Source organism: Drosophila gunungcola, assembly GCF_025200985.1.
Source record: "Drosophila gunungcola strain Sukarami chromosome 3L unlocalized genomic scaffold, Dgunungcola_SK_2 000005F, whole genome shotgun sequence".
NCBI lineage: Eukaryota > Metazoa > Arthropoda > Insecta > Diptera > Drosophilidae > Drosophila > Drosophila gunungcola.
Genome location: NW_026453180.1, coordinates 3,194,802 through 3,219,455, shown reverse-complemented (window position 1 = coordinate 3,219,455; position 24,654 = coordinate 3,194,802). Strand labels below are relative to the sequence as shown.

Sequence of the window (24,654 nt, the reverse complement as noted above, 5' to 3'; positions counted from 1 at the left end):
GTGCGGCCTGCTTTCAATGTCAGCAACAAATCTAGGCCCTTTTGTGGTGTTTTGGGCTTTGGGCCTTGGTCCCTTGTCAAAAGTCGCACACTTGCAGTCCCAACAAGACAAATACGGAAAAAATCCACGATGGTGTTCGTCACTTCATCGCCATCGTCGTCGAGCATGACCGACAGATGCGGTCTGGGATGCCACTCCTCATCCCCATGAATCTCGTCTTTTCAGAATGTGCACTAAAATAAAAGGCAGACCAAAGAGAACAAATTGTAGAAAAATTCCTATTATTATAATAATTAAACAGATATAAAATTAAATTAAAGTGGTAAATTAATGGTAATTTCTGTGTTTTTTTAATTTATAATTTTTGTTGGGTTAAGTTACGTCATTCATTGTTAATATATTCATGAATTGAAAAACATTTTTTTTATATAAACATATTTAAAATTAGGCGTTGTACAATAATAACAAAGTCTCTCATATGACAGGTAAAGTCAGTTATAATACATTTTTTGGTCAAAGGCAACAGTGCGTATGAGTGATACTCTTCAAACCCATTGGGCAGACCCTTTATAGAAAACTTTATAAGCCCAGTTTATATTGTTTGTAATTTTTTTGAGTGTACCTTATCCAAACTGGCAGTCGAAATGGCTGCCATGGACACGCCTCTGGTGTGTTTAAAACGGTTTTCGCCGCCAGACATTTTCTGAAGCCGCATATAAAATGTATACGGCCCACAAAACGTGTGGCATACTTAGCGGCGTCGCCAAGTGTGTTTTCACAATCTGTTGTCCTTTTCCTCCTTGGTCCTTAGTTCTTCGTCTTTTCTGCGAGGTCGCGATAGGTGTCAGTTCAGCATGTTTCCAAGTTATTGAATGTCACAATTTGTAAATATTGTCTATTTATATTCGTCTATTTGTGTGTTTCCAGCTGTTCTTTGTGATTCAATGGGAAAATAATATGCGCGTCAAGTGGGCTTTGTATTTCCTAGGGTGCTTTTATTATATTTTTTTTGCACTTGGATTTCTTCGAATTTAAAGCTTGGGTTGACTTAAACCACTTAAACTTAATATTTCGCTATATAATACAATTAAGACCTTTTGCTGCAATTATATTATTATGAAATGACTATTAAATATAACACCCATGCACTTACAAAAAACATTTTCTATTTACAAAGTTTAATAAATTTAATAGAGAAAAAATATTAAGCTTCTGCAAGTTTGCTTGATATATTATATACCCCCAATGGTATTAAACAACAGAGACCAAAAAAAGGCTTTTACTATTAAAAAACAATAAAATTAAAAAAAAATAATACTAATTAGTTTTTCTTTTGAAATGATTACATTACTCAACAATATACGCTTTTGGTAAGTCTGTAATTTATATTCGATTTTTATTTTTTTGTTGTCGTTGCTTTTATTGCCATTTCGAAATATTGGGCCTTGTTAATAAAGCAGTGTTTGTTTTCTGTTTGTGGCATCTTCCCATTCAATTGTCAACTATCCTGTGAAGGGATGGGATGGCGTTGCCCTGTAATTGAGGGCCGTTCAAAGCTAATTATGTGAGTGTTTTTGCTGAACAGAGACATACAGATGCACTGCAAAAAATGTTCTGGAAAAAATAACATGTTGTAAAAGCATAGTACATTTTAATCATTTTCTTAAACTTCTTTAACAGCATGCTACAACAGTTAATATTAAGGTGGCTTGGATAACTTGTTAAATGTTAAATAACAAACATGTAATATTTATTAACGAAATTTTATATAGTGCCCATCATCGTAATTTTAATTTGTATAATTCCTAGGTTATTTTTTATAAATATATCACTCGTTAGTGATTTGTCAGTACCTAGACGGCAGTGATTTTCTTCAGATTTAAAGAGATGTCCAGGATAACCTTTGATAATAAATATTCTAAACACATATTTTTTTTCTCAGTTGAGTTCAAAGAGTGGGTGTTCTTGAAAAAAAGTTCGAAATGAAGCGAAGTTTCCGTGGCTGGGTTCACTTGGCATTAAAGTTCAGATCCCGAGTGTGGATAGCTGTCAGAGGACGCCTCCGGCACCCCACGACATTGTCGTTCCGGCGGATGAAGTGGGGCCCGGGGAATTTAGTTGTGTATTAAATGGAGAACAAGTGCTCCTTGTTACGCGGCATCATCACAATGCCCCGATGTTTGGCATTGTTTGCCATTGTCTCCGGCAAAAAAGCTGTGCGAAGTTTTGGATTGGAACTTGGGTTGGAATTCCGGCGAATCACTATGGCCAACATGGCCACCATTAATTAAATTTTTGACGCTACACAGCTTCGAGGCCCCGATGGACAAAAGGCGTCTAATTAATTAGCAAACGGCGTGACAGGGTCAACACTTTGTCATCGATGATGCTTTGCCAAAAGTCGCAAAAAGTCAAAAACTGTTTGTCGTTTGTCAAAGACTCAATCCAAGGACCGTCTAAATGATAATCCTTGTAGCATCAAAAACGCATCAAACGAAGCTGTTTTGGGCAGCGGCACAAATATTTACTTAGGGTCAGAGGGAAGTTGGTGTTGACATTATCCGGGACTGATTTATTATCACCCAGCGTGGTGACACTTCAGTGCCGGCGGGAACAATAGAGTTCGCTAGCTGCCTTTGTTTTATTTGGGCACCGACAAACAGATTCAAATCGCTAAGCCCAAGGCATTAAAGTATTTCATGAGGTATGTCAGGCACCCCCAGATATGCATACTTTAAATTAAGTGCTTACCTTTGGTAAGTATACCAAGGAGGAAGTGAAATATGAGCTGAAGTGCTAACCGCGGCTTGCGATTACTTATCACTTAATATTGATTAATAAATCTGTAAGGAATTGTAATTTATTGCTCTAAATTTCAAGTCAGTAATAAAATATATAAGTAGAAAAAAGTTAATTAACAAATTAAGGTACTAACTCATCCGTTCTTTATTTGTCAGATCTAGGTTTCTTTAATGATTAATTTAATTTAAAATTAATTATTAACTTCAAAGTGTAATAGAAATATGTGTTTATTAAACATAACTATTAATGTGATGCGTCAAAAATCTGTATTAATTAAACAAGTTGGTCTTCTCAACAAAAATTATAATATTTGTATTTTTGTGAGCAATCACTAATCTTTTGAGTTCAAGAAATTCACTTGGTTTTTCCTTCATATATAAAGATAATTACTTTGTTTTTGTTTTACCAACAAAAGGCATACAAAAATACTATAAATCATGGCAAATATTTTCCAGCAAATAAATTTATTGGCCGACTTGTTATTTTTCTCAATTAGTAAGTTCCTAAAACAGAGCAGCAAACCTTTCATGAGGGGCTATTAAAACCATACATTACTGGGACACAAACATGTATGTGGATGACAGTTTCAGGAAACACGCAATAATATCCAGTTAAAATGGGCTGTGCTTTTGTTGGTTCCCCTTGTTCCAATTATTTGCTGTTATCTTAGATCGGTATATATCCCCATTATTAGCCTGGGGCTCACGTGCGGAACGTAATTCACTCCGGCAGGTTGCCTCTTTCCAGTTTCTACACTGACAAAACAAAAACATTGAGCTGAAATTGAATTTAAAATGTTATGGTACATATTAAAAAATATACAAAATCATCATATCAAATGTGTTATTTTTTTGGTCGAAAATATCTTGTTTAAAAAATAAACATTCTAGTTTAAGTAATTTTTTTCGTTTAAAAATAATAATTAAATTGTGATATTTATTATGTGACTTACATTAATTTATGTGGTGCTTTTTTGCAGTGCAGTTGACAGTTCGCCACCTGGGCAATTCGACCTTGCCATTGCCGCCCCCTTTGGTGCGTGTGTGTGTGTGCTTGTGTCTTATTGTTATGGTTATTATTATTTAAATTCCTTTGTGGAGCTGTGGAACATTATTACCGGCTTCCCGGCTGTCTTGACTTAAGTCGACATCCTGCCAACGTGCTTAGCATAAGATACGCAAATGCGCAAGGACCTCCAGCTCTTTGGCCCCCTCCCTAATCTCGCCGAGTTAAGATTTGGCCAGGACCGAGATTTCCCTTCATCGGCCTGCCACTGCGAAGGCAATTATCCGACAGGACCCGGCCAAATTGAATTGCAAGTGGCCGCCTTAAGTGCTCGTTATCATTTTCCAAACTGCGTCTGGCTAGTAAACTTTGGCTATTACGGCGGCGGTGGTAATTGCGGTGCAAAATGTGAAAATCTGAAAATCAATGCAAATCAGGCCCGCAAAGTTTGCTAAATTATTCGCACACTAAAAGCATTTCGGATTTCTCATCATCATTTATTTGCACAATCGCTTGAAATTATTCATATTAATTTTCGATTACGTATTTGCTATGACTTTACAATATTACAGCTAGACTAGATCTAAATAAACTTAAGGTATATTTTTATTAGGCAATGAGGATACCAAATCAATTCTTTTGAGTAGATTGATGGGCGATATTAAATTTAAGAGAAATAATGTTCTAAAAAACAAAATGAGAATAGCAACCAAAATTATAAGCACTTAATTAACAAACAAGTATAAAACAAGAATAATTTGAAGTTTGAAATGTTTCATTATAAGATACTTTATCATGCTTTCTAAAATATGCAAGAAATGTTGTTTTGTTATCTATTCTTTTTTTTGTTATCATCCATCAAACTCCTCTGAAGAATATTTTAAGATCCCCTTTCCTGGATTTCAGTAATCTGAATTGAAAGCTAATTTCATATCTTTGGTTTACGTTTATGCTTTGCATACTTGATAAATTATAAATATTTACAGAACTCTTAAATTTATTTACACAATAGCGTGGGGGGATTATATTTTTTTGTTTGAGAACCAAGCAGCAGTAAAAATAATTCTTTTGTGAACACCTGAAAATGTCTTTTTCTTTTTGTTGTTTATTATTGTTGCAGTTGCTGTTAAATTGAGCTACTTGAGTTTTTTTGGGTTACTAAATAATGCTGGTGAAACTTTTGAGCTGACTGAACTTTGAGCGGCATTTTTAAAACTTTCTGACAAGTTGACAGATTGCCGTGGCCCTCGGTTTCTGGACCCCAAGGAACCCAAGTTTCCGGGAAAGTGTGAGGAAAATCGAAAAGTTCGGGCAACCCAAATCAGCCAAAGAAAAGGAAAATCATTCATCAAGTTCGACCAAGAAATGCGTTGCAAAATGTATTTAATTAAAGACAGCCGAAGTATACGCTAATAAATAAAACTTCGGTCAAAGGAAAGTAAAACGGTATTGGATTCGAAAAGTTTCAATGACTAATTTAGTGCGAAATTGATACAAATTCAATCGTTTGAACAAGATAAATTGAAAGGAAAAAGTAAGTAAAGAGCAATATTAAATTTTCAGTCAAAGAAACTAGTTTTCTTCAACCTGATCTGATCGATGGCAAGACTAACCGACTTAATAGCTATATCAACGAGTAAAGTTTTGGAGGAGTAGTAGAGAGAAGTTGTGGAAGGAAACACTTAACGCTTATCACAAAGTAACGCAACGCTTGGAGCGCTTAGTTTATGCCTTCTTTACAGTTAATATATAGTATTTACAACTGCGGTCAAAATATAAGCAGTGTCTTTGGATATTAATTAAAATTTTTACGAACTATTATTTTAAATTGCCTTTTTGGTAGATGTAATTTTAAAACTTTTTATTCTGATTGACTTCAAAAATAAAAAGTCAATTTTTTGATGAGTAAATATTCTAATAAATTTGTTCAACTTATAAATTTAAATCTCATATAATAAGGCAACAAAAATTTTGAGAAAATCGGAAAAAATTACATATTATACTAACATTAGTGCTTAGATCTCCAAATAAAGTCGTGGAATTAAATAGCAAAAGTTTTAGCCTTTATTTTAAAACAAAAATTGTTGTTTGAGTAGACGTGTGAAAATCATTTGTTCTTTAAAATCATTTTTAAAATCTTTCAGTAACCCAATTCATTTGACATTTAGCCAATTTCGGTAATTACATTTTTTTATTAAGAACAATATAAATAATATTGGATTCTTTTCTAAATAAAGGTTTTGCAAAACATATATTCTTTTAGTTTATTTTTTAAAAATCTTTCAGTAACCCAATTTATTTGGCAGTACGTCACACTTTTTAAATTAGCTAACCCTACTAATATTTTGACCACAGCTGTCGCATGCGCTATTTTTATTTACAAAACTAGTGGACTAGGCTAACCCGTTTCCCATGCGCCCTTCTCCTTGATTTTCCTCAGAATCCGGACGAGACATGTCCCAGTTTCTTGTTATCCGGCAGCGTCCAGTCGTAGCCAATAGAGGTATTGTTATTGGTGGATGAATTCGTGGTGGACGCGGATCTCTGCATTTCGCGGGCGGGAAAGTAGACCACTGGCCCCGGCGATGGAGCCCGATTCCGCTTGATCTTAATCAGACCTGGTGAGCCCGACACTTGGGTGAGTCGGACATTATTCAGCGAATTATTGCCAACGCCACCACCGCAGGTGTTGGCTCCCCCTCCTCCGCCGCCTCCGGTGGCCACCAAATACGTGGTGGTGGTGCTCCGCTGGGTGCCGTGCCTCGAGAAGCGGCCGGAGGATCGGTGGTTCAGCGTACCATCGCCGTTGTTCGATATGGAGCTCTCGTAGTGGATGAGATCCGGCTGGTCACGACTCAGGCGGCGCTTGAAAAAAATGAGTAAAAAAATGCGCTTGAACTTTTCGCCGAATATAATGTATATCAAGAAGTTCACACTGCTATTGATGGTAATCAATAGATTGGAGATTTTCGTAATCTTATGATCGATGGTGCTGTAGAAGGCCTCGGATATATTGAGTACAAGTGGCAGAAAGTTCAGCATGAAGAAAACTATCACCACACAGAGCAGCATGGTGGCCAAGCCGATCTCCCTCCGCTCCGATCTCGATAAACGCTGGCGTTCCCTGTTCGCCCTCTTCACTTGTCTGTATATCAAACAATTTAGTATGGCCAAGGTGAGAAAGGGTATTATATAGTTCACTATGAGGTAACACCAGTGTATGTAGATATTTATATAGGCCTCCGATCTCCTCAATCTCGAGGGTCTCACGCAGTGGAGTATGACATCTGTGCCCGGTTCGGGATACGTTACTGTCAGCACCTCCCAAAATCGTGGCATATTGTAGGCCAACGAGAAGCACACACACACTATAAAGTAGATCTTGGCTCGGCCGTAGGTACATAGGGCCCTCGCCTTTAAGGGATGGCAAACGGCCACATATCGTTCCAGGGTCACCGTGAATGTCATATATATACTGGCTGTCTGGGCTATCATGCCTATGGGAAATACAGCCGGGGATATAAAAGGATACACATAGTTGTAGTAGCCAAAAAGATGTCCGGTGTAAGGATATATAGAGGGTATGCCGAAAAGCAGTATTGAGGTGATTATAAGTACAGTATCGCAGCGGGCCAGGCCAGTAAGCAGATAGTTAATACTCGATCTCATCTGGGGTCTGGAGAGGATTATCATGGATATAATGTTGCCCAGGATGCCGAGGATTCCGACGATATTTATGAGAACGCCGCACACCCAGAACTCAATGCGATTGTTTTCCAGCGAAGGATTGTACACATCCTCGCAGATACGCGTCCAATTTGGGTCCGGATCCAGACCCAAGTCCTCGTAGTGCGGATATTGCAGATCCGTTTGCACCTCTGTGTGGTTGAGCAGGATGTGCAGACTGGGCTGGTTGGTGTGGTTCTGGGGGAATAGATCGTATCGTATTGTAGGCCCCTCCGAGGTGGCCACCACACTGGCCAGGAACTCATCCTCGCTGATGGCTCCGCCATAGTCGTAGTCCGTGGGCGGCGGTGGCATTACTCCGGGTGAGGGGAGCTCCAGGCGGAGGAGCAACCGGGCAACCGCTGCTCCACTCATCGCTGCACCACTTCTACTGACCCACCAATTGCCCGATTCGTAACCCTACTCGAAGAAGAATACTTTTGGGCGTAACATTTGGGTAGCCGAGAGGATACTTTCGCTCGAACATCAATTCTGCGGCCTCAGGTCGGCTACTGATTGTGGGTCTCTCTTGCCACGGGTCAGGGTTCACGAGCACCTGGTGACGATGTCCTTTGTTCCCGCTTTCGACCGGCGTCGTCGACACTTTATGCTGCAAAATAGGAAATGAAAAATGGAAGGTCGTTTAGTAAAAGCTGGTAGGTTGAACACTGAAAATTATTTTTATACAATAATGTTTGACTTACATTTATTTTATTTAGTTATTTAAGATTTGCATTACTCTTTAAATTTAAATTACTTTTGTGTTATATTTTGATGTATATATTATAGGATTCTAATAAAATTATTGTTTGATGGATTACCGATCCTGCTTGTTGTATTATATTGTGATCAGTGTCTTATTCGACTTTAGTATCAATAAAATATATTTTTAATTTCTTCTGATTTGAATGAATATATATTACATTTTACAAAATTACATCTTTTATTACTTTAAGAAATGGAAAATTGTACCTTAAAAAAAGTCCTAAATGCAAGTGTCGCAGAGGTAATTATATTTCCTATTAAAGTTTAAATTACCTATATATTTTTTATTTTATTAAAAATTTAAAATTATATATTATTTGTTATTATATATTAATAAGCAATTATTTTCAGTGTTTTTGAGAAAGGTTACTTAGGTTATATCGATTAACAACAAGAAGCTTTTCCCCCTCCACCGACAACAAACTTATTTGCTTGGCAGTTTGTATGGAAATAAGTAAGATATATGTATGTTTACAGGGGTCCCAAAACATTTTCCTGTGCGCATTATAAATACCGTTGGTGTCAATTGTCGTGGTCCTGTTCTTGTTGTTTAAAAGAAAGCCAAATTGATGCCTGCTTTTACAGGTAAATTTGTAACAATTAGTTCTATAATTAGAACCAAGTTATTACGTTTCAGAATGATTTTGGCCATTTATTATGCCCTTGGCTACGTCAAAAGTGTAATTTTCTTAAAATTAACTATTAGAAAAGGCAAGGGAATATGCGTCTTTAGATCTTCCTTTGGAATATATTTCTACGACGCAAAAGGAAAATTTTAGCAAAGGTTGGCCCGTATAAAATGAAATAGAAATTTAGCATTTTTCTATTTTGTAAAAATTATACAGTGAGTATCGTTTAATAACTATCTAGCTATTTTATTTTTTTCTTTATTTTTTTAGTATAATATTATAAGTATAATAAAAACATCTTCGTATTAAAATAGCCCTTTAATCAGCACATGGATACTACAAAAGGCACTACGTTTATTCATATTTTATTATCTGCCATTTTGATAATATAAAATTATCTGCTCATCAATATAATCAGTCTGTCAATCTTGATCGTCACCTGTATCTAGGAATATAAATAGCATTTACACTAAAATAAAGACTAACAACAACTAACAGCAAATTAGTCAGAAACAGTTTTGCGTGTGGCAAAAAGGATTGATTCTAATTGCCACTGAAATTGGTTTTTGCTGAATAGAGTGGTGTTTTCATTCGATTTCTATTGGCCATTATCCGTGAATGAAGGTCCTGTGTTTGTCACACTCTAATGAGTTAATTTACTTTATTTGTTTTTGGGCCTTATCGAATCGTGTGGCAACAAGTGTGGGCACTAAATCATTTAAGGGTTTTTCGCTCGCACTAAATATGTCGTTGCCACGTGTAAATATCACGAATTCTCACACCGCCGCGCCCCCTTTGAATGTCACATTTTTGACACATCAATCAGGCTTAAGTGGCCAAAACCAAAAACGGACCACACACACATAAATACACCACACACACCCACACCTCGATCCATTTGGCAAACAAACAAAGACACAGATACAAAAAGAATGGGGCCAAAATACGAGCACCGACTGATAGCTCATCAAGTGGCCAAGCAAATCAGTCAAACCACACGCCCATATATTGTTGTATCTGAAACCAGATGTGTACTGGAAGAAATATATAGAAATAGAAATTGAATAAATTAAATTAGCCGAAAATCGGAGAGGTTAATAAAAAACTCATTATTCGAGCAGCATAATTTTAGTTTGGATATATCTGTATATTAAATACATGGTAATACAATTAATTAAACAACTCTAATTACGGCAATGGTAATTTAAAAAAAATATATATGGTTCGGATATTTTGGGATATAAAATGTAATATAATACAATTAATAATACAATTCCAATTAAAACAAAGGTAATTTTAAAAACAAATATATATTTTGTATTTTTTGGGATATAAAGTGTATATAAAATGGAATAACATTTGATTTGCAATTTGATTGCATTTCAATAGAATCCTAGTTTTAAAAAAATTAATTATTTAGTAAAACTACTTTTTATAGTTAATCCCCTATAATCCCTATTTTTCTCAGTGAGCATAAATAGAACTTCTGTGTGACTTATTTCCTTGATTGCACAATGAAATCAATATATATTCCCATGCCGAATGCGATTGTGAATCAATGCTGACGTAATTTATGGCCAGGTTAGGGAAACAAAGAGGTCGGCAAATGCTCTTGACGATAATAATGATACATGTAATTGTGGCAATGGGTGTTTGCGATGTTTGTGGCTTTGCTCAGTTAACCACAAAGTGCAGAAAACCAGAATAAATGGAGGGCTAAGGGACACATGTCCAGGTCGCACGTTGCGTATGCGTGATATTTGTCGAATTTGCATTTGTTATCTGTGCGTGCAGCAGCAGTGGCAGTACCAGCAGCAGCATTTTGATTAACTAGAAGTGTCCGCTGCAGTTGTTTGCATGTTAAGTGGTCAGCGATTTGCGGTCATTGGACTGCAGGTGTTCCATTCTACGCCCTACCACCCACAAAAGTTCCATTGTTTCGACCCTGAGGTCCTAATGCGATTATCTCAATTAGAGGCGAGAATTGAAGTGGCTTTTCGTAGCAACTGGACTGGCAATTATAAGCGCAATTATCTTTAATGCTTGTGACCCTTTTTGCCACTCTTGACGGCCTGCACGTGTCCGGTTTTAGTTGCTCTGCCTTCGTGTGACTCACACATTTACTTTTTACGGCCCTGACATTGGTAAATCGCCCACACGACCAGTCCCGAAATTGCTTTTTGCCAGCTCCGGTCACCAAAAAAAGAAACAGAAAAAAACCACTCGATCCTAGCCAGCAATTTTTCCTCACAGCTGGCTTTATTGCGGCAGTTCTGGTATTTGGAATTCCCCCACCACTTCCTTTTTTGTCACCCGGAACCAAAAACAAAATGGAAAAAAAGAGGCTTTTTGGTTTCACTGCCTTTTGGTCTTTGTTATTTTGACAGGCTTTTGTTGTTTCACATGTTCTCCGGAAAAACAACAGACATCTAAGTCTGTTTCGAGGATGATGAGTGCTTTCGTATGTCCTTTCCATATTTTCGGACTGCCTTATTAGGCGGAAAAACATTAACTAAAACGGTTTTCAATTGGTTTTTGGGAGGGGGCATTTTGATTTACGTTTGATTTAATTTAGTGAATAATTTATTAAAATTGTAGATTATCATTAAAGAGCATTTTTTGTAAATCAAAAATGTTAGACATTAATGAATTTATACTATTTTGAACATGTTTTTCCCAGGAGGTATTTTTTTTGGTATTTTTAGAAATTATTTTATTAGTTAAATATTTAATCAGCCCTTCTAGGCAGACAAAAATACTGTTAATACTGTTAACAAATTTTTAATTGCTTAGGGCATTTAGAGAATAATTTATTAAATTGCTAGCAAATTTTTATATACTAAATAACAATGGACTTGACAATTAGATGATGCATCAAATAAAAACTTAATATAAAAGAGAAGCTTTTATAAATAAGTGTTAATAAAAACTTAATGTCAATATTTCTAAAAAATTAAAACAAAGTTATTTATACAAAATTTGTTTCAAATAGTTTCGACCCTAAGCAAAAACCAAAAGGCTTTAAAATGCTTAGGTCATTGAAAAAGACTAAAATATCAAAAATGTCCAAAGCTTTAAAAAATTATTTTATAGTTTTTACAAAAAATAGTAATAATAAATTAAAATAAAAATCAAAAGAAGTTAAAATGCCAGAACTACTAACTAAAACCAACAGCAATTGCCAAAACCATTAACAATCTTCATTTTGGTGAAACCGCTTTTTACAGCTTTCTGAATGGCTGAATGAACCATAAATACGGCTCGGATTACGAGGCTTAACCACTAAAAGCTGACTGAAATCTACATGCAAGCCATCCAAAAAAAACTTTAAGCTTTTAAACCCTTCAGAAATGTACGGAGGGCATGAGTTGTGTGAACTTTGACTGAGCCATACAGTTTGGTTCAGTTTTCCGTTTTTTTTTTCTATACATACTTTATGAATAAAGTGCTGGGAATGCACCCTGTGGTGGTAATTACACTTTCAAGTGCGCTAGCAATTAAATCAAATGTGTATAATTAAATGGAATGTTGTTTACAGTCGAGAGTGTTATGGCCAAATCAATGGCAGGATAATTAGAAAAGACACGTCGCATCCTTTCACTTTTCATGTCGGACGACAGATAGTTTCAATTAATGTTTCATTCTGTGAACGGCATTAAGCTTAATTATTCAGAGAGCAATTTGCATGTGGAATGCTTATTCGCCATCAATTCTCCTTTTTGTTTTCCCATTTTCTCTAGTTTTCCTTTGTTGGATTTGAGTGCAGTTGGTTTTCGTTTTCGTGTGGAAAATCCATGTTTAGTTTGGGCGCCGGATTGTCTGGATTTTGTCATTTTCATTTGGCTGGGATTCTTGGCATGTGTCGTCCTGATTTGTTTTCCTTATTTAAGTTGTAATATAGCGAGAGTTTCTAAGTTGATTGAAGCAGAAGTGGAAGTGTTATCGATCCCTTGCCAGGTGGTGGCCATTAATTAGGGGCATAATAAATTAGAAGCATAAATATCTTGGGCCTGCATTTAATTGATAGATTTATTTTTATTTCGGAAATAGAATAATTTATCTTTAATTGATTAATTTTATATCTTTTATTTCATTCATAGAAACTCCATAAATAAAGTCTTATTTGAATTAATTTGTTCAATACCTAAAACAATGAATTCACAAATATTTAATCGATTTTAATTGTGATCACAATTAAATTGCAATCAAAAAGGACATTATAAATAAGAGAAACAAATATCTTGGGCATGCTTATAGTTGAATGAAATATTTTGATTCGGAAACTGTATATTTTATCTATAATTAATTGTTTCTAAAAAAGGAAGTAAATATGGGGTTGGATTCCTCATTAATAGAAACGCAATTAATTAAGTCTTCTTGGTTTAATTTATTTGACAGTTAAATCAAAAAATGCACAAATATTTAATTGATTAAATCACAATTAAACTGCAAATAAAAAAAACAAAAATAAAAAATTAAAATCAGATTTATTGGAATTTAAAAGCATAAAAGTCAGTAGTAAAATGTTTTAATGCATCGTTTATTAAAAGTAAAAACTATTAATAAACTCAAACAAAAAATACATTTTTACTAGACCCCTATAAAACGACACCTCTGCTTTGGCAAATTTTTACTATACGCCTGGCATTTTTACTAAAGTGATTTTATTAAGCAGCTTAAGTATATTAACTTTAGTTTGCCTTCCACTTTTCCATTGTGATTCCATGTGCCCGCGGAATTTGCTTTACTTATAGACATATAGCTTTGGATTTAGTGTTTTCAGATGGCAAAATTTATAGAATATAGAGAGTGCTCAGCCGCATGTTGGGCATATAAAGCCAAATAAAAAATAAAACATATAAAAGTCAAAGAATCTGGTTGGCGGCACAAAATGAAAACACAAAATTATAATTATTATATTTCGCAGAGAAAGAAAGAGAGAAAAGCGAGCTCTTTGCGATTTATTTTTAGTTGACAGTTTCAAGGCTTTTGCTCTCGACGATCTGGCAGACCAACGAACAGCAGGAAAACGCTGGGAAATAAAGAAATGCGACTTGGCCCAAACCAGCTTGGTTTTTGTGTTTGGTCGGTGCCCCGTCATTTGCATACCTGTGTTGCAATTTCGGCTTTAATGAGCAAAGGTCCTGGGAGTTCCAAAAAGGAATTCGGCATCCAGCTCCCCTAATTGTCGAATTTCGCACAATTTGATTGCTCAATGGCCAGGTGCTGAATGCTCTCCGAAGAGCAAATGATTTATGCCCCAACGCGTTCGTCTTTGTTACTCTTTTTACACAGAAAAAAAGTTATATTGAAATTTTTTTGTTTATGTAAATAAATGGTTTGAATATGCTAAATAAACCGTTATTCCTTTATCGTATTAAGGCAAATGATTTTTAAAACACCTTAATCCTTTTCCGAATTACTTAAATGTTTGTTTGTATCATGAGAGTTCTAAATGCCGTTAATATTTTTTTGAGTATATTTTTTGTATTTGTTTAGTATGTCCTATTTTTTTACTTAATGGCCCACGCGGTTGTATCCCTGAATTGCTGCGTTTAGGGTAAATAATCGTTGCATTGTTGGTTGCAAAGTACCACGCGTCGTATACTTAATCATTGCGACATTAAGAAGCAGCGAAGGGGGGAAAAAGGCTTAAGATCTGTTTGCTGCCAGCATTTAACCCAAGGCCAAAAAAAATCCATTGCGGCTGCTATCAATTTTTCCTCTCTGTTTTCTTTTTTCAGCTCGTGTGCAAATAAATTTGCAGCATTTAGTTAATTAACATGCAGTTTGTGGATAGGAGAAATGTATGTGAATAAATTTGAATGGCAGAACCTGGGAAATATGTTTACATATACAGTCTATTTGCTGGACAAAAAGATGTGACATGGAAATGTACTTTTACAAGTAGCCAAGTATTTATTTAAGACCGAGGAATTCTGCCGAAAACTTTTTAATTCGCATTCTTGGTGTACTTTGTTCTTCTTACTTTAATCTGTCTATCATCTTATTAGGTTTCTGCTTTTAATTAAATTGTAAGTCTAAGAACTTTATGCTTTACCTGCTTAAAAGCGCCTGCAAACGAAGTTTGGCAAGAAAAGCCAAAGTAGCATTAAATCAGTTTGGTAGGTCAATTTAACCCAAGTTAGTAAAAATAAATCCTAAAAGTTCAAATAATATTTATTTGTACGTGTTTATTGTAAACTGTTCATCACAGAAAATACGCATAAATAAATGTTCTTGGAACACAAAATGACTTGGCTTTCGACGAAACTTTAAATTATCTTGCTGCAATTTTACTCCTTTGACATTCATGTTGTCACGAAAGGAAATTAAGAAATTTCTTTAATAGATTGCCTTTCCAATAGTTAAAATACATGTTAAAAGGGGATTGAATTCTTTAAATATATGTTTTACGTTTGGAATTGTTGCTATGCCTCAATTTTTTTTAATTTTGTATTTTTAAAATGTTTAAATGAGAAAGCTTTAATGATTTGTTTTTAAATTTTAAGAGTATAATAATTTTAGAGCACATCTGATTTGTCCATCAAACAATGGTTTAAAATTACTCACTTAGTCTTTGACTTTGAAGAAATCCCTTTCAACTACTTTGAACCAGAAATTAAAATAAGAATATCTATGTTTTCTCCTAAATTAAGTGTGGAAAAGCTTATTGTTTAAAACTGCAAAAATATTGCTCTCACAAGCTTTTTTTTGTTATCAAATTGTAAAGAATAAATAAACATATACATCTGACTTGTCCATCAAACAATGGCTTAAAATTATTCACTTACTATTGGTTTTGCTTTATTCTACCATGTTATTTTTCATATTTCTTTACATCAAATACTATTTCCTTCACTTAGCCAAAGTTTCCTTACATTTTATAAATTTTTATATGAAATTCCATTGAAACTATGTTTTCGCCTGAATTAAAAGTGGAAGAAAAATTTGAATAAAAAGCATATTGTCTACAATTTGTTGTCTGCAAGGGAAATCGAATGGCGAAAATATTGCTCTCACAAGAAAGTTTCCTTATTGTTAACAAAAAGTAAAGAATTCGATAAGTGGCTGTGTAATATTTTGCACTGGATATTACACAATGACAATAAGACACTCTTTACATGATGTTTTTCTTTTGAATTCGTATTTTATAATAAAAGCCAGAAAAGCCAGAAACTGAGGAAGACTCTTCTGAATGCAAGCTTCTATGGAAATCGAGTATGTTGGACCGATTGCATCTCATTGATGACTTGTCAACGGCAGAAAGTCCTTCTGTTTTTCGCCACTCCCCAGACAATAATAAAAAATGTCTTTGTGGAATATTTTCATTCGACCGTACGCATGAGAGGTTCGCAGCGCAATAAATTAATCTTTTTAATATTCAACATGCTGCGGCTTATCGACATGGAAATCATGAGGATTTTCCACACCCAAGGATGCTAATAAAAAAATCCACTTGACATTTTGCTTTCTTAAAGAAAATGCATGTTTTATGACACACGTTCTTTGCTTTTTGCTTTTGTTATTTTAATAGGCTTATTAAGACTTATTTGCTTACCTTGGGAATTTAATTTACAACTTGTGTGTGTCTGTGTGTGCAAGATATTCGCATATTCCATTTGCATATCTTTGCGGCGACAAAGTCAACAATCAATGCCAAGGGTTTTTCGGCGGGTTGGGGTTAATTAAATTGGAATGAAATGATCTACAATTCGATTTTTGGGGGAGTTCTTTGGCTTCCTCGATTAATTAACTTATTCACATTACGCCTCAGAAGAAATTCTGCGGCAAGCTTTTTATCGATGCTGCACACTCACACACGTCAAAATATATTTATTATATTTATTTATAAATTAGTGCGCTGCTGGCAGGCAGGTTTTCACTTGATTATATACTAAATGGTGATTATTAAAACACTTTCTCCGTTTCGCTTTGAAGAAACAAAACTTGGTTTTTATTTATTTAGTGGCAAGTGCCATGTGAATATCGGTGCACTCTCACTCTCACTTTCAGTCACTCGCTCTTCCGTGCGTATGAGTGATATTTTTAAATATTTCGAAATCGAAATCGTAATCCGAACGTTTTTCCTGGCGCGAACACGTTGAAAGCTGTCTGCCAACTGTGCCGCCGAATTTTCCGCTTAGTTTTTCCGGCCTGACGCCTGGCAACAATGTTGCATGTTGCCGCAGCAATATTGCTGCCGTGCAGCAATGGGCATGCGCCGCGGAAATGTTGCCAGTTTTCCTGGGGGATATTCATTCATAAAGCAAACTGGCGCCGACATTACTGCAATACAAGTTTCATGTTGCCGCAACACCGCAATAACCATTGCAGTTGCAGCCAGTGAAAGTGTCTGTCTGTCTGTCTGCCTGTCGGTCTATTTATAAGGCAGCCAAATGTCGTAAGGCGAACAATCAAGTTTTATACCCTCTATAATGACCACAACGACCCAGTTTGTGTATTTGTGCAATTGAGGAACGCCTAGACTACAAAACCCGTATATAATTCGTTTACCCTCAGGAAATGCACTACGAAACGCAGATGGGAGTGTATAAATGAAATTTACTCGCTGCGTGGGTGGAAATCGCTAGAGGAAATTAATTTAATGTTTATTGTTTGGAAAGCCGAAGAACGAGCATTGTTTTCAACGGAAGTGCGCGAAGGATAAGCCAAGTGCTTTTGGAAAGTGCCATGTCCAAATATAGCCAGTGGTTGCCAAAGTTTTTTTAGCTTTCACAAGTCATTGCCGAATTCTAATTGCATTTATAGGGCTTTGTTCCATTTTAATAAGTTTCATTAACCATCAATTAGATTTAAAACCATTGAAATAAATTTATAGTAAATATATTATTATATTATAAATAGTTAATATATTCCACATAAATTAAAAAAAGTAAGTACCTTTGTAAGTGATTTATGTTTTAATTAATATAATCTCGAAATAAAGTGCATAAACATATAATATGAATGCTATTTACTTACCATATATATTTATTAATTTCATATTTTCATATTTAAGATATTTTTCTTTAATAAACATTCCCTTTATATATCTAGTGCCAATATTTTTTTTACTTCCTTACCATTTGCTGTAAAATCTTGATGAAGTATCCGTACATCTTATTTCTTGGTGTATTAGGAAACAAATGCCATTTGAAGACCTATTGAACTCTAACATTTCCTTAACGACATTTTGAACTTTGCTATTTTATGATTGATAAGATCTGCTGGCACAAATGCGTTTGTCAAACATGACGATAAATTGTCCTTTACGCTTATTGTATTTATATTCTATGGTTTGAAGCATTTGGCATTTTAGAAAATATTAATTTGAATTTTATTTATCTCAGCCTTCATTTTTAATAATTGATGTAATCACCAAAAAAAATATTAAACATTGCAAAGAAAAAATCATACAAATAATTAAAAAAATATATTTTATAATTTTTGTGTTTACTTATATATTTCTTTTGCCATTATTTTCTTTTATTAAAAGACTTTTTGTTGTAAAATTTTTAGCCGGAAATTTAATAAATTATTTTCAATGGTTGAAGCTGTTAAAGTCTTTGCTCTTTTATGAAAAATACTAAATTGAATTTCAGATATTTTCTCCTCGTAAATATTTCTTACAACATTTCTTGTACATTAATTTTTTGGCTTTTCGTTGAAGCCCTCAAACTTGATCCGTTGGTGGCATGTGCCTGAGTTTTTGGGCTTTCTCGTCGGTTTCAAAGCCATAGAAAGGCGGCGAAACTTGCAAAGCTCAGTTCAGAGACAACGCGGCGGATTATGGGCTGCTGATTTATTTTTCCTTTGGGTTTTCTCTACCTTTCCTTTTCACTCCTGTCAGTGCGATGGCTTTTCCTGCGCCGAGACAGTCGGAATACATTTTTAATATTTTCATTTCCCAATAAGACGGCTGCCTGCCTGTCCGGTTGACAGATGATGTTTCCTTTCGCCCAAAAAGACAACAATTTTGCAAGAAAGAATTCGTGGGTTCTCGTGGGTGGCCATGCCAATCAATGGCATGACGCGCCAAAGAGTTTTCATTTATTTGCCTCGCTTTTGACACTTTTAATGCCCGGCGATATAAAAGTTTTCTAATAGAATCGCCGCTGACCAGCAGAACGTAACCTTTTTTGGGGGGTGCTTTCAGATTAATCACCCCGACATTTCCACTTGGCTTAACCTTTATGACCCGTCCCACTGCCAACTCACTTGACTCGCACAATTACACACAAATCCAAAGAAACCGCCAACCAATTTATTGGCAGCTGACCATGGGTCAACAAAAACACAAGAAACTTAATCTCATACGGATTCAGTGGAAGACTCATTTACGCAGTAGTGGTACACACCCAAAGGCGGATCTTTAAAACTACACAAATAAATTGTTTATTGGATTTTTCAGAATAAAACAAAAATATAAAAAAATACTTATATATATGTATGTGTAGATGTAGATGTAGATATGTAGATTTAGATTTAATTTTGTAAAATATAAAACTAAGCATGCAGATATGTTAATACTTGAATTTATGATTATGACTAATTTTTATACACTTTGTTGACAATAGTAAGAAATTTGTGACATAATTAAATGAAAATAACTGTATAACTGAAAAACCTAAAGTTTCTTATAAGGATGAATTTCGGTACCTGCTTTAATATAATAAGAATTTTGTTGTGTTGCGTATTTAAAAGGGACTATTTCTACATCCTTCTCCGAATCCTAAAAAGACTAAAGATAATTTACTCGAAACGATTCTTACTCAATTACAAAGTGGTTACCTCTCCGTGATAAGCTCAATGGTGCTGCTTTTAACGATAAGCAATACAAAAACAATAATGCCAAAGCCGTCATGGAAATATTCGAAAACTAAAACAACAAACTGCCAAAACTGGTTGGCATCAATAAAAAACTGACTAAGATCCAGGATCCAAGATACTCCCATCATGGCAGAGATTCGCAGAAACTGCAAATAACTTAGTTTAACATTTAAAAGCAATTTATATTTGTTTACAAAATTCCAAATAAGACTTACGTCTGAGTATCGAAATTAAAGCAAGTTGTTGTTGCCTCCTCATTTTGAGTAAACCTCCTAATTTCTCGCTTTACTTTCCAGATGTGAAGTGCTGTTAAGATAAACATTATCACATTGAAGGTGCCAAGGATTATTAATAATCCATGATAGTAAATCCAGGCAGACAACTTATCAACTCATCTTTCCGCAGCCTGAGCAATTCGTCGCAAAACCGGAGTGGTTCCCTTTCCACAGCCATATCGGCCAGATTGCACTGCACTTCGTCCTCTGAAACGGATTCGAGGGTTACATCCAGGTAGGGATTGGCATGGGATATCACATCCTCCAAGTCATCGTCGCAGTCTCCATTGGCCAACATATTCTTAAGGGGACAGCAGAACCGCACTGAAAAGGGAAAGTCCGCCCTTGATTGCTTGGTTTTGATCATAAATAAAATGGTGTAGAAAAATTCCAAGTGCATCAGCATTTTAAAACTACTAAGTGAAAATCAAAATTCAACTAACTCTCGTTGCAGCAAGTTCACATATTTATAGGTTTATTTCGAAACGAAGTTGCATTCAAATTGAAGAGGAAAATGCTACTATTATGGTATTCCCTAAAGAACCATGCATCGACAATCGCTTTTATCCCTGGGGTGGTTTTATTGTGCTAAATAAAATAAAGAACAAATTAAATAAATATTTAAAATATTAAAAAAAAAACAGACCGTGATAAAATTCCCTTCACAACCAATTTTTAAAAATTTAGCGATTATGAAAATAAAGTAGTTTGGAGCAGTAAATGGCAATCAAGGGAATTATGTTCTTAAAAATAGTAAAAAACGATCAAGGAAATTATGTTTTCAAAATAAATTAAAAACATATGGAATCGTCTTTAAAAAATATAAATAATAAATACTTTAAATTGTTAGCCTCTACACCTAATTTAACAAACAACAAAATCATTTAAAAATAAAAACCGTGCAAAATAAATAGCTCGTAGCTTTCTTTTGTATTAATATTATCAATTCCTTATTTAAAATTCCTAAATCAAAGAAGGACATCAATGACTTAAATCTTAAAATCATTTATATAAATAGATACATTCCACAGATCGGAAAAATTTATTTGAACAAGAGGTTATTTTAGTGAAGAAAATTGTATTTCTGTGTACAAATTCAACTTCTGGCCTAGTTGCCACTCCTTCCACTTCTCCGTAGCATAAAATAAAAATAGGAAAAACTTAAAGTTCACATATTCACAATTTGCAGAATATCATTGCAAGATGCATATGCTGTGTGTCTGGCTTTTTGCTTATTTTCTTTGTTTCTTTTTTTGCAGGCCAAGAAAAGTGGAGCCCTTGGAAATGTCGACACTTTCCGACAGCTCGTGACAGATTCAAATTAGTTTAGACCCGATTTTCCCACTTGCGATGCGATTTTGTGGACCGAAGAGTGGAGAATGGATGCCATAACCATGTGCCACCCAAGATGAATATGAATAACTCGGGGCTTTGCTTCTGCAATCTGCTTCTTGCGACAGGTGGAAATTGATTTGAAATTGACTTTCAGCCGTAAACTAAAATAAATTGACAAAGAAGTTGCAAAGAATAAAGAATTATTTGAGAATAAATTATAAAGTAAAAGTAAATTGGTTTTCACTTGTTCATTGCTCTAAGATCTGCTCAGAATAGTGTAACCCACTTTAAATTTACAATTGTATATTAAATAATAACTTAGAAGCATTTATAAAATTACAAGTTGAATAACAATAAACCTAATTTATAGTAAATTTGTATAAAATAAATCAGAAAAATAAATTAAACATAAAGTTAATAGGTGTAAACCTAAATCAAGTAAGTGGCCACTTAATTTATATTAAATGGCATAAATTTAAATTTTCAACAAAGTTAATTTTTAGGTTGTTCACATAATGGCTACCATTTACATAATTCAGTGTTTCGTGCTTATGTTGCAGGTAAATTGTCCTAGATTACTTTGCCTATGTAAATGGAAAGACCTGGCCAAGAATAAATTTGTAATTTAAAGCTGAGTACAGAGAAGGTCATTTGACACAATCAAAATTAACTTAAGACTTAAGTCCCCCCCAATGCACTTACATTTTCTGCTGCTCGACATTTACTTAAACTGAAGAGTAGTTTCTGTTAAGCGGTTTACCTTTGACCTCCTGGGAAAAGGTAGTTGATTGAACACTTCTTTTAACTTGGGTTATCAATTGACTGTTATTTATTTACATACTATATCCTGCAGAGCCTTGCCAAGTGCTCCATCATAGCTGGGTAGTCAATGGAAAAGGATTGGGGACTCAGGAGTGACTCAGCCATTCCGCAGTGACCTTTCTGCATGGCTGCTTTTGGTCTGGCAGCTCCACTTGAGACCTTAAAGTAATAAATTCCAACCAAAATCAAATATAATAAAAAGTTGGAACATCAACAGAACTTGTCTCCGCGAAAAAAATGGACTGAAAAACCATCTGGAAGGACGCTCGACCATAATTAAATGTAAATGTCTGCGTATATATATTATATATGGCATGCAATAAAGTGCCGACAATCATAAACAATAACACAGCAAATAAATAACGCATTTGCTATTATAAATCCTCCAAGCGAGTCCGCTTTTCTTTTGTGCTGCTGCAAATGGCAACTATTTGCATAAATGAGGGTCTAAGGAGCAGCTACGTCATTGTTTGCAGTGTGTCTGAAAAGTTTTTGCCTTCTCAACAACGGGGGAAAAATTCAGAGGGCTCCCGTTTTAGTTTTATCTCGACGCCGCCATCGCTTCAGCTCCAGACATTAACACTAATATGCATAAACATGTCTGTAGGTATGTATAATTTTTATGTTTATTACATCCCCCAGGCGACTTTGAATATAATAAAGGCGCCGACAGGAATTTGGGACCTTCAGGATACCCTGTTGGCTTTCATTTCTTTCAGTTATTTTATTATTGCTGAGTAGCTTGGCAGGTAATTTTGGTAGAAGCTTAAATAGAAAACTGGGCTTTAATTATTCACCAATGTATTTCAAGGACTTGGTTGAATTTAAATTATATTGACTTAAAACTATTTTTGGTTAGATTGGTTTAGATTTCCTAAACTAATATAACTAATACTCCATCGATACCCCGCTGTTGTTGCTGCTTTACAGGTAAGTCCGCCATGAAAGGCTCGTGGCCATGCGAATGGCGAAACGGCGCTTGACCCAGGAATTGACCCCCGGATTGACCTCGTTTGCTGGTGATGGCCAGCTGGGCCTGGGCCACACGCGCCGCTCTTATCAGCTCTTATCAACTGGAAAACGACAGTTTTATGATGCCCACCGCTTATCAAGTGCTGCATTATTGCTGTGCGGCCCATACTGGCTAATCAAGAAAAGCTTACTACCTTGTTGTGGGCGAATCCTTCGGGACTTTGGCAGGCCCTTCAGGCCGGAAGCGGATGTGGCTCGGCTTACCCAGCTAGAAGCGTGTCCTTTGACGGCCACCGCCGAGTTGGCCATAAATCAGCCACAAGTTTTGACGGAAATTCAAGTCATCGGGAGTCGCGCAGCGGGAAAGCTCATGGCTCATGGCTCAAAAGGGTTTCCGCCGGGGGGGGGGAGGGGGGGGGAAGGGTTGAGGCTGAAATGAGCTGGGAAACTTAAGCTGCATCCCTGAAGATGGTCGGGAAAATGTATTCAGAATCTACTTTCAAGGAACTGCAATTACCAGAAGTGGCCATAACAATTACAATGCTGGTTACTTTAGGAGCTTCGTCAAGAATAATTCAGCTAGAAGGTGATTTTGTATCTTGGCTTTAAAATGTAAGCCAACAAAAGCGGTTTTAAATTTTGCATTAAATTATTCTTGTTTAAGCCACTTAATAATTGAAGGATTTTATTTATATATTAAAAATTAATAAATGAACAAGATTTTATTTTATTTAATCAAAAACTGATTAAAGAACAAGAGGTATAAAATTTACTTTTTTACTAAAACAAACAAAAATCATATTTAAAGTACAAATGACTGTTAAATGGGTTATTGAATAAAATAAATTTCTTAACCTGATTATGGCATATATTTAATATACAAGGTTCAACTTGTAAATTTGACATCAAAGTATTTTCTCTTAAACGGATTTTCTTACTATTTCTTATTATTTTAAGTACTTAGTAACATATAAAAAATAATATTTCCAGTGTAACTAGTTCGAATATAAAATCAATAATTCATATGCCTATTGTAATCCCAAAAAATATGCACATAAATAAAGTAAAAGTGTCGTTGTTTTGGGTTCAAACCGAAGTTAACCTCTTACCACAATATTTTCTGGTTTGTTTTTGCTTTATTTTATTTACCTTTGTCTGGGACATTTTGGGCGTGTGTGGACTCGGACTTAAGCGGCCAGAAAATGTAGTTCATCCGCAGGACCGAACAATCAGCACCTACATAGAGTATATTTTCTGAGTCACCCACTGGCAGCTTTTTTTGGCCTTTTTCTGGCTCCGAATTTCTGGCCTTCCGCCACGAGTTGGCTGTGGGAAAAATGGCAAACGGATGTTGTGCGCAACGAGCCGAGTCATGACATTTACATAACAAATTTTATTTAACCTCCGCTTGATTTCCCCTCTTTTTTCCCGTTCTCGAAACATGGTTTATTTTATATCATTTTATTTTATTCCACCCGTATTCAGGCAGC

The 24,654-nt window shown here is 35.2% G+C and overlaps 1 protein-coding gene and 1 long non-coding RNA gene across 2 annotated transcripts; one reads left to right on the top strand and one right to left on the bottom strand.

The window, feature by feature from the left end:
* Positions 1-4,580: 4,580 nt before the first annotated feature.
* LOC128259583 (FMRFamide receptor) lies at positions 4,581-17,037 on the bottom strand. Its single transcript, XM_052992124.1, has 2 exons — positions 16,489-17,037; positions 4,581-8,143 (listed from the first exon to the last, which is right to left on the bottom strand). Exon 2 carries the CDS (start codon positions 7,906-7,908, stop codon positions 6,244-6,246), a length of 1,665 nt encoding a protein of 554 aa, XP_052848084.1. The 5' UTR covers positions 7,909-8,143; positions 16,489-17,037; the 3' UTR covers positions 4,581-6,243.
* Positions 17,038-17,228: 191 nt separating this feature from the next.
* LOC128259611 (uncharacterized) lies at positions 17,229-21,443 on the top strand. Its single transcript, XR_008268063.1, has 3 exons — positions 17,229-17,331; positions 20,057-20,270; positions 21,295-21,443. It is a non-coding gene; the product is annotated as an uncharacterized LOC128259611 (long non-coding RNA).
* Positions 21,444-24,654: the final 3,211 nt, after the last annotated feature.

What these genes read in the sequence shown, in the direction of transcription:
- LOC128259583 (XM_052992124.1), bottom strand. Translation starts at nt 7,908, where the DNA reads ATGAGTGGAGCAGCGGTTGCCCGGTTGCTCCTCCGCCTGGAGCTCCCC.